The sequence below is a fragment of the Denticeps clupeoides genome, chromosome 11 (assembly GCF_900700375.1).
Source record: "Denticeps clupeoides chromosome 11, fDenClu1.1, whole genome shotgun sequence".
NCBI lineage: Eukaryota > Metazoa > Chordata > Actinopteri > Clupeiformes > Denticipitidae > Denticeps > Denticeps clupeoides.
In genome coordinates, this window is record NC_041717.1 from 7,477,293 (window position 1) to 7,488,752 (window position 11,460).

At 41.5% G+C, this 11,460-nt stretch overlaps 1 protein-coding gene across 1 annotated transcript; it reads right to left on the reverse strand.

The window, feature by feature from the left end:
* Positions 1-1,244: 1,244 nt before the first annotated feature.
* LOC114799415 (tetraspanin-15) lies at positions 1,245-10,184 on the reverse strand. Its single transcript, XM_028996044.1, has 8 exons — positions 9,795-10,184; positions 8,297-8,482; positions 8,121-8,195; positions 7,930-8,025; positions 4,258-4,374; positions 3,388-3,438; positions 2,811-2,927; positions 1,245-1,983 (listed from the first exon to the last, which is right to left on the reverse strand). The coding sequence occupies exons 1-8, from the start codon at positions 9,879-9,881 to the stop codon at positions 1,666-1,668; spliced, it is 1,047 nt and encodes a 348-aa protein (XP_028851877.1). The 5' UTR covers positions 9,882-10,184; the 3' UTR covers positions 1,245-1,665.
* Positions 10,185-11,460: the final 1,276 nt, after the last annotated feature.

Genomic DNA, 11,460 nt, shown 5'->3' on the forward strand with positions numbered 1-11,460 from the left:
CACCGACTAGTGAAGCACTTGATTTGAGTGGTAACAATCTTGATGATTATGAGTTTGCCAGTCTTAATGCTATTTTTATCTCAAGCATCAGTAACTGATCTAGTATCAGTCTGACCCTATCTGCGGCCCTATTTCATTTGAAACGCCACTCAGTGCTGCTATCCAGACATCTCTGGCCCCCACCCAGCTCTCACCAGCCAAAAACCTGCAACCACACTATCCCACCCACGCTGCAAGATGATGGCTCCACACTACCAAGTCTTTGCCGACATTTGCCTGGCAGACCTCTTACAACACAGTTATATTTGAAAGACAAAAAAAAAAAAAAACCTTGAAGGAGGATCTGTTCAAATCGGTTTTATTTACAGTGGCAGCAGGACTCATCTCATCAAGGCAACGGCCGAAATAAAGCAGAAAAAGAGCAACAGAGTGAGACAGTGGCTCGTGGTAGAGCTCTGTCCACAGAAGCGAGTCACTCTTGATATGCCTCAAGCATGTGTTTACAGAGATAACTGGAGTTGTCAAATAAAAACCGAACCCTTATAAAATTTGAAGAGGTTTAAAAAAAAAAAAAAAAATGTATTTTTTGCTGCAAGATTGTAAGTTTTGCTCTCGTCGGACACAGAACAATGAAACAGTTCATGTAAAGTGTAATTGACACAAAACCGAACACACATTGCACACAAACAGAAGGCCAGCTTCAAGTGCAGCAAGCCTGGGGTGCAGAACACATTGTTATCCTAAATTTAAATTAACAAGGGGAAATATGTGCTACTTACAAATGCTAACTATTATTCCTATTGTTTTGTGTATGTCGCTACCTCAGCTGAGCAGCTTTTAAGAGAAACAGGGAGGTAACTCCAACATTAAACTGCAACATGCAATAACTTTGTAGTTGTACATAAAGCATTCAACAATGAGAAAAATTTTCATGAAAAAATAAATACATAAACAGTTGCACCCGTCAGTATTTACTATGCAGAAGTCAGGTTTAATGGTGTAAACGACCTCGAGCTGCTCACAGTAGATGGTTTGCTAAAGGAGAAAAAAAGTGGTTTTGTGATTCAAACACTTCAGCACAGCTTAACAAAAGCACAGTAGGTGTTAACTTCTGTTAATGAACCCAGAAGTAATGGAGTGGAGCATTAAACCAGGAGTTAGAATGTCCCGCCTTCTGCGCTATCGCTCAGGGCTTTTAATAACTTCATCTGTCAGCAAGCACATATTTACTTTTTTTTTTTTTTGGGCTACAGCCATGGCTCCCGAGTATCTGCTAAATGCTACGGATCCCGGGCTGGGCACGTGGAACAGACTCCCTGCTATGGCCTTGAGTAATGAATATGCATCATGACAGTCTGCCAGTGTTTGCTATTGCAAAGAAAGCCCTATTACAAAAAATATGTTACAAAATGTTTAAAACATACAAATTACTACAAATGTTAGCGAAGTCATATCAAAAAGTGTGACAAAACATTTAAAAAATAAATAAACCAAACACTCAGTTTCCTAATAATTATGTGGACATTTAAAATCCAAATTAGTTAATATTACACAAATACAAAACTACCTATAAACTATCACTTTACCCATAATGCAATGTAGTGCAATCACATAGTGCAACACGCATTTTTTTAAGCACCCAGTAATTTCCTCAATAATTTAAGATCATATGCGATTGTCCACTTCATCCAGACCCAATAATCCTGAGCCCATTGGTCGGGGTGCTGGGCGTTTTAAAGGCTGTTTGACCTGGTAAACGTCAGAGTCCAGGCACAGGGGGTCCGAGGACCAGGTATCTGCAGGAGGGATGGGCAGGTAGCCTCCCTCACGTGGCAAACACAGACACCAGCCTGCGCCAGACAGGTCCAGCTCACTGTAATCATATCCGGCCCTCTTCAGGATCTTAAAGTCTACCATGTCCTCCGATTCGCTCATCTCCACCAGGAGGTTCCAGAAAGCACAGCTCAGGAGGATGCCAAGGAACTGGAAAGCAGTGGTCACAACACAACTTAAATAACCTCACAAACACAGCTTTCAATTCCTTAACTTGTGACTACATGGAAAGAGTGCAGCAATAATGGAACATCATTTCGCTGTATTTCTTTGTGATGATGTTCCATCATTGCTGCACTGCTTCCAGTATTCTCCAGTCCAGATTCGAGTTTTTGTGTTCAAATTGTCTTTAAATAACTGCGTAAATGGGTAACTGGTCATCTTATGGCCGGAACTGCAAACAGAAAGTACACACACATACAGGCCCTGAGTATGAGGAGGACCAGAGCTGCCTGCGGTCCAACAGTCCCTCGTGTTTGGTACATTAATCATAATAACCAATATCTCCAATTATTATTACACAAACTAAAATGTACAAAAATGGCAATTCTGCGTAACTTATAAGTATTGTAAATACGTACAGAATGTAATGTTCATATTTGACTCTATTTTTTGTCATTTTAGGGTCAAATGCATTAGTTCTTCTTTTGTAGTTTATTCAGGCTTACCAGGACTACAGGATCACCCAAGTAACTGGGGTAATTGCTTAATGGAGAGGGAGGACCATCACAAAACTGAGTGATCTTCACAACAGGAGCTCTGGCGAGTGTGTATGTGTGTGTACTTGCAACACGACTAAAGCATACACTAGGACTCTAAACTAAGACATAGTTTCCATATGGAGGTGGTGACAAACTGATGGCATAAAACACAACACATTTTTTTGCCACTTCTACATTTTTGCCCCTTCTACTGGGACTTTTCATGGATACCACCTGAAACGTAAATAAAAATGTACTGATTTGAAGTGGACTAACCTGTGGCAGCCCTACCGCACAGCAGAGCCCAATTGTAGCACCAACGTTGTCTCCCATCCACAGGTTCACGGCATAAATACAGCCACGTACATGGATCACCCGATCCACCACCTCACGCTAAACAGAAAACAAGCCGCAGACTTACTAAAAACACACAATGGTGGCACAATGAAAGTCATTGGGGCTGTCGTTATACACACTGCACAGCACATGGATCAACAAAATGTGTCCCCTGCATTTAAGCGATCAGTGGGCAGCCATGCTGGGGGGAGAGTGTGTGTGGGGACTGTATGTAAGTGGCACCCTGACGGTTTGGGATTTGAAGCCGCAACCATTCGATTACAAGTCCGCTTCCTTACCCGCTAGGCCACCACTGCCTCATTATATTGTTACCAAATGACAGAAAGCTATAATAACAGGCTGAATGATATTAGTTATCCCTGAGAGATCATGATGATGCACAATAAATTAGTAAAAATGGATGTTGAGAAAAGTACTTAATCATTTATTATGATGTGAAATTGACAATGGTTAGTACCAGACATTCTGCTGACACAGCATTAGATGTTACACTCACCTGCTCATTCAGGACCTGATAGCCACAAAGAGTGTTGACAACCTCCCCCACCTAAAAAAAAATGCAACCTCATATTACATAAAATATTCTGCTGTTACCACTTTCATAAAGCTGCTGATACTTCTGCTGACTATGCTTCCTTTTTACATCAGGAATTGCTGAACCAAATGCCCCAATTACCCTAATTCAAACCTATGATTTGTGAAGAGGGTGATGGCTTTGGGTTGCGTCTCTCCTCTGAAGATTTTATCAAGGCAGGAAATTTGATATCCCAGGATATAATTTAAAATTCCGGCTCAGTTGTGCTGAGTTGTCAAACATGAGTGGTTAGAGATGCAGTTCACTGCAAGCATCTGTCAAGAGACTCGTTCTTTTTCTGGTCACGAGCGGAAACACGCTGCCAACTGCCGACTCTGTCTGCCATCTTCAGAGCTGATATAATGGCAGCAAAAACTAAACCATATTAGAACTTCTTTTCTAGTTGTGTTTTCATACTTCAATCTCAACTGCAACCAGAAACAGTGCAAACGTGATATCCGAATCGGAAAATTTATTTGGTTTCCACAAATCCGCGGAAGACAAATTCACTGAGAACTCCACTAGGCTTTCACTAAAAGCCCATCAAGCTGCCTCCCCTGCATTACAAGCCGATTAGCATCGCTTAAAATCATTAGCCCCAATTGAACCTGAGACTACACTCACTCAGCCCGTGGTTGGAACTTCAGCCCTAAGGGAAGTGGAGGCTAATTCAATCCGTGCCCCAAGTTCACGGCGCACTTTACTCTAACTGCTCTAACCACTCTCAATGGCCAAGAACCGCAAAGTTTTGGAATTACTGCATATTCAACATCAGCCACTGTCGCAACTCACCTTGTGACGGATGCAGCAAGTGTAAGGGACTCCACAAGCCAAAGGGCCCGTCCCGTTGCAGAAGTGATACTGATTGACTCCCCAGTCCTTGTACTCATCTCCACCACAGCAGGAGAACTATTGAGGGGGAAAAAACTGTATATTATATTTTAATTTATTAAATGCATCTGAGGATTAGGTTATTGTAGCTGGATTCAATCATCCTGTGCAACAGTGTTTCGTGAAAAGCCTGTATACATTGAGGTCTTAAGGTCTGAGCCTTAAAGGTCCCCTGACATGATTTTTTTTCTTTTATATAAAGGGAGTGCAGAATTATTAGGCAAGTTGTATTTGTGAGGAATTATTTTATTATTGAACAACAACCATGTTCTCAATGAACCCAAAAAACTCATTAATATCAAAGCTGAATGTTTTTGGAAGTAGTTTTTAGTTTGTTTTTATTTTTAGCTATTTTAGGGGGATATCTGTGTGTGCAGGTGACTATTACTGTGCATAATTTTTAGGCAACTTAACAAAAAACAAATATATACCCATTTCAATTATTTATTTTTACCAGTGAAACCAATATAACATCTCCACATTCACAAATATACATTTCTGACATTCAAAAACAAAACAAAAACAAATCAGCGACCAATATAGCCACCTTTCTTTGCAAGGACACTCAAAAGCCTGCCATCCATGGATTCTGTCAGTGTTTTTATCTGTTCACCATCAACATTGCGTGCAGCAGCAACCACAGCCTCCCAGACACTGTTCAGAGAGGTGTACTGTTTTCCCTCCTTGTAAATCTCAGGTTCTCAATGGGGTTCAGATCAGGTGAACAAGGAGGCCATGTCATTAGTTTTTCTTCTTTTATATCCTTTCTTGCCAGCCACGCTGTGGAGTACTTGGACGCGTGTGATGGAGCATTGTCCTGCATGAAAATCATGTTTTTCTTGAAGGATGCAGACTTCTTCCTGTACCACTGCTTGAAGAAGGTGTCTTCCAGAAGCTGGCAGTAGGACTGGGAGTTGAGCTTGACTCCATCCTCAACCCAAAAAGGCCCCACAAGCTCATCTTTGATGATACCAGCCCAGACCACTACTCCACCTCCACCTTGCTGGTGTCTGAGTCGGACTGGAGCTCTCTGTCCTTTACCAATCCAGCCACGGGCCCATCCATCTGGCCCATCAAGACTCACTCTCATTTCATCAGTCCATAAAACCTTAGAAAAATCAGTCTTGAGATATTTCTGGCCCAGTCTTGACGTTTCAGCTTGTGTGTCTTGTTCAGTGGTGGTCGTCTTTCAGCCTTTCTTACCTTGGCCATGTCTCTGAGTATTGCACACCTTGTGCTTTTGGGCACTCCAGTGATGTTGCAGCTCTGAAATATGGCCAAACTGGTGGCAAGTGGCATCTTGGCAGCTGCACGCTTGACTTTTCTCAGTTCATGGGCAGTTATTTTGCACCTTGATTTTTCCACACGCTTCTTGCGACCCTGTTGACTATTTTGAATGAAACGCTTGATTGTTCGATGATCACGCTTCAGAAGCTTTGCAATTTTAAGAGTGCTGCATCCCTCTGCAAGATCTCTATTTTTGACTTTTCTGAGCCTGTCAAGTCCTTCTTTTGACCCATTTTGCCAAAGGAAAGGAAGTTGGCTAATAATTATGCACACCTGATATAGGGTGTTGATGTCATTAGACCACACCCCTTCTCATTACAGAGATGCACATCACCTAATATGCTTAATTGGTAGTAGGCTTTCGAGCCTATACAGCTTGGAGTAAGACAACATGCATGAAGAGGATGATGTGGACAAAATACTAATTTGCCTAATAATTCTGCACTCCCTGTAGGTGTTATTGTCCCCTTATACTTTATCTGAAATCTCTTTTCGAAATTCAGCCTTGGTGCAGAATTACAGCCACTTTGATCCAGTCCCACAATGAGATTTCCCCAGGATGCGCCATTTCGGGGTCTGTAGCTTTAAATGCTAATGAGGAGGAGAGAGGGCATCCGTGGAAATGATGTCATCAATTTCACAAAGTGAACTTTTCATAATAGGGGACTTTGTAATGTAATCCTGGTCAAGCATTTTACAAAATGACAAAGGTTCACACCTTTTCCCAGTTAAGCATATACATGCTTAATTGGGAAAATTGAGCCAATGAGGAAATAATCTTTTTAATAGAAAAGGACAAAAACAATTTTAAGTGTATAATGGGTTGCAAACAAATAAATAAATAAACAAACAAATAAATAAATACATGCAACAGCTGTCACCCCAGTGATTCAAGAAGGGAACTGTGCATCAGGTATAGCATATAAGCATGCATTATATGAATATGACTAACTAATATATTAACAACTGAAACATTACTCTGAAATAATGTAAGAATTGTCTGATGTCTTCCTTGTACAATGTAACTAAGTAATAACTCTTGGTATCTTACATGGGTATCATTTCCCAATTCTAAATACAATACTGATAAATCACGAGCTCAGAGCTCATAATGTTGATATTTCTGATGGATCTTGATTGCATCATTAACTAACAAACAGAAAACATTGTGCTTTTTTGCAAAAAAAAAATAGTAGATTATTTTCTTGAACAAGATTGCATCAGAATAATTGAAGCAAAATTATGAGCAAAATTATGAGTTACTCAGGTTAATATAAAATTATTAAAAGTCATTTTAAGCACAGACGTCCTGTTCTAAAATGACAACTAAATGTTGTAACTGATAACTTTTGGACCTGTTTCCTGCTGAGCCTTTGCTGTGATGTAGTGGCAGTGGGATTAGTGTATAATAACATGTTTTCATTATTTTCAGACACACAAAGCCTTTCAGAGGGCTGTTGAATTCTGACAGGTAGACTGCAGGCACATTTAGGGAATTTAATTTTTAATCTGACAGGTCAAATATGGCTATGTGGTTCTCTCCACTGAATATAATGCAGCCATTTTTCTACTAGTTTGGTTTTTTTCTACTAATTTGAAAAGTATGATATATTTATCTGAAGCCTTTTAGATAATGACAAAAAAGTGAGTCTTACATAAAAGAGCCAGAGAAACTGAAGAACGTAATAAAGACAATCTTTAATCTAACAAGTAAGGCTGATGAACATTCATTAGAGAATAAAGGTATTTGTGTATTATATTACCTCTTTAGCATGACCTTAAAAAGCCTTATGTCGCTTTGGATAAAAGCGTCTGCTAAATAAAGTAAAGTAAAGTAATGTCCCCACTTTAATCTCACTTCAGATTCTGATGAGGTTCATCTGCAGGATGGACTTTCAGAAGCTCGTTTAAAAGCTGTACTTTAAGTCTGTACAAACGGGTCTCTCCGCAGACCGACAAACAAGCTCAATGGGTGTTGATAGCTACCATCACAACACATTACATATCACTGCAATGAAGAACAAAATGTAATCTAAAATCTGAACTACCAGTATATCGGATTAATCATTAATCATAACGACACCACAAGTCCTGGTGTTGTGATAGCATATTTCTTCAAATTTTATTCTGCCTTATCCCATTAACAGGTTTGATTGTGCCTTTTAATGCCACTGGTGTACTTCATTGGAAGGCAAAAGGTAAGAACAGTGCTGAACTCACTTTATGCAACTTCAATGTCATTCGATTACTGACTAATTGCGAAAGAGTCCTATGACTTCAGGTTACCTTCTGTTGCACAAAGTCCAAGATGTTTTTGAAGTCCAGGTCATCATAGTAGTGTTTAATACCTTCTCGAATGCTGTTGTGAAAAAGGCTGATAGTCTGCAAAAAATGTAAGGACGCATTTTAGAACATTGCTGAAGTCAAGCAGACTTTGCGGGTTGAGATTAGTTGGGTCGTGTTCACAAATATTTTACCGTCTTCTCAAAAATCAGAGCAACAATGAGAGCCAGTGCCTGCAGAGCCAGCAGGACACACAGGACACACAAGAACTGCAGGGAAGGAGACAAAAAAAAAAAAAAAAAAAGACACATGATCAGAGCAAAAAAAATCGACAGATTTGTGATAAACACTGAGCGGCGAGAACACTCACCATGTGCAGGAGCGTCTTATTGTCCCTGAGAGAGCCCACCATGCCCACCACTGACACGGTGAACATCACCAAGCCCAGCAGGATGAGCACCACGGCCGGCGCTAGGAACACCCCTTCCAGCGTCCGATTCTTCTGCCGCTCCACCTCGGCATACACTCCCACGCACAGGACACAGAGGCCCAGGAACTGAGGGGTTCGATACCGTACGATTACAGAATGACACATCTAGACCATTTCTGAAGCACAGGTTCAGCTGCTTGTTTTGGAACATTCTCTGCCAAGCAACACAATGCAGGCATCCCATGACCACGCTGACCGCTGTGTTGTTGAGAGTGGTCAATGGGTGCTTTAAATTAAAAAACAGAACCGAATGTTAAGTAGTCAGCGGCATGCACGGATAGTAGTGAAAAGAGACGAAAAAAAAGGATGTGCTCTTCTTGATGGATATTGATCAACCAGTTAATTAATCATGGTGCCTCTAATGATGCTACCAAGACATGACGTATTTCTTACGCTTGTTATTGCTACTCCATTAAATGTAACAAATTTACACACACGTTTTATTTACATTTACAGCATTTACCAGACGCCCTTATCCAGAGCGACTTACAATCAGTAGTTACAGGGACAGTCCCCCCCTGGAGCAACTTAGGGTTAAGTGTCTTGCTCAGGGACACAATGGTAGTAAGTGGTATTTGAACCTGGTTCATAGGCGAGTGTATTACCCACTAGGCTACTACCACCCGTATTTCACTCTGGGGTGTGGGAAGTGATAACTGCGACATCATTCCAATGACTTCGACTTCGCTTCCCCTGGGTTTTCTGCATGCGCTCCTAGAGCATGTTATTCCCAAAGGTGACATTCATCCAAAGGTGACATATTCAGATGACAGTCCCCAACGTGTCCATATGTCCTCTGGACAAAATCCCTCACGGATGGCACACTCAAAACAACACACACACACACCATCAGCTGCAGTTGCTCAGCTGATCGAGCTTGTGTGCTATGCTGCGGTCAGGGCCGATGCGGAAACCACCGGACACCCGCCCTGTGACACCCTCTCTGGAGGAGACAGACGGCATTGCACAGTTTCTATTACTAATGTCTCGGTAAACACAATAAGATGCTGTCCAATAAGCAGTCAAAGACCAAAAAAAAAAAAAAAAAAAAAAACAGCACTGCCTCTTTAAAGCCACGAACAGTGGCGGACTGTCCCCGCACCCTGTCCATTGTCCCGAAATCAACCGGACGGCTGCGATAGCTTCGCGGCTAACGGCTGTAAACAAACCACTCGAGCCGACATTTTAGTGGTGAAACCACACACACAAAATATATTTCATACATAAAAACCAGAGTGCGTTTTGTGTTTTAGACACAAGGTTTAAGTCAATTCGCTGGAAGGTGGGGGGGGGGGGCGCGTTTAGCGTCATTTATTCCGCCGCCAACGCTAGCTTCTGGCTAAACTACAGGCCACCCCGCAAAACCAGCAAGACTTACCGAAAAGAGCATGGAGTAAACATTTAGGGTGAACTTGAGGAAGTAATAGAAGCGGATATTGCTTTTCAGCTCGGAATAGGAAGGCATGGTGCTGGCGGACTAGAACAGCGTCGGCTCTCCGCTCATGTCTCCGGCGCGTCACGGGTTAACACGCGTCCTGGCTAATGTAGCTTTTATTAAATTAATAGTTTTTTAAAAATTATTATAGAGAGACACAGCGGATAATTAATTCCTCGAGAACCCGTCGGGGCGCGGAAAGAAATAAAAAAAAACTCTTCCGTGCCGCCGTCCACGCCAGGCCAGCGCGGGAGGGGAACCGCGGACCGCGGCTTGTTTTTCCACGTTGCTCCGCACTGCCGACAGCCGCCGCGCGTCACCGGAGCGCCGGATAGAGACAAAGGAGGGCGGCCCCTGTCCCGCGACGACGGCGACACCGCAGGCTCCGGGCTGCGATTGGTCCGATCTCGTGGCGGCGACAGGGGCGCCAGGTTCGGATCCGAGGGACCGTCGCCAGGCCACTATGGAAGATCGCAGAGGTGCCGGAATGCGATTCAGTGAATTTTTATTCAAATTTTTTTATTCAAAATGCTTTGAAAGGAACTTACGTCAGCACTTTGCGCATTGAAATGGCAATAGCAAAACTGTAATATCAAATTATATGGTCAGACTGAATTTTGAATTGACAATTGCCAAATTAATTGGCATTTGAATATTTGTGCTTAAAATCTTCAGTATTGTTACAGTAGACATTAGAAGGACAGTAGAACAGAGAGAGTGCAACTTTCCATCAAAGATGTGTGTGTGTGTGTGTGTGTGTGTGTGTGTGTGTGTGTGTGTGTGTGTCAGCGTTTCTTCTTCAAGAAATTAAATAGCTGATTATATGATGGTTAAAGAAATAGAATGAATAAAAATCAATAAAGGATAACATAAAAATAATTTTGCTAAAAGCAAAAAAATGCCTTTTTAGCGCCAAATATCCTGTTTATGTTTCCTGCAACATTTGACATCTTTGCAAGGCTCCCCAGAGAAGAAACCTGCAATTCTCAGAGAGCTGAGTGATCTTTGATGGATCCCCTTCCTGTTTACGAGCACACGTACCTCTAAAAAGGTTATTTTCAAGATGCGGAGGCAAACACAAGGGAAAGCACGGAACAGGAAGAGCATTTACAGCTCTGGAGCAGCAACGATGGAGATGCTGAAGATAACATAACACTTGAATAGCCTTGATCAGGCCAAGACAGAACGTTTTCCTGGACTGAAGCTCTTGAATCTTGAAACAGTGGAGGACATAAAGTGACACAATGTGAATTATTGCCACTTTTCTTTCTTTTTACATATTCTTATATATATAAATTCTTATATATATATATATTTATTTATTTATTTTTATTTAAAGTTGTGATGTTTACCATGAAAATTAATAAAAAATCTTCCTGGTGAAAAGAGTGACTGACCTTACAAATGCTCTTCAGGAAGAATTTTCAACAATTCCCATAAACACACTCGTAAACCTTCCAAGAAACGTTTAAGCTGCTGTACATATATTGGGTGGGCCAACTCCATATTAAAGCCTCTGGATTATGAATATGAACATCATTAAAGTTCATGTGTCAGGCAGGTATTCCAATATAATTATATATAGAAGGCGTGGTAGTAGCCTATGAAC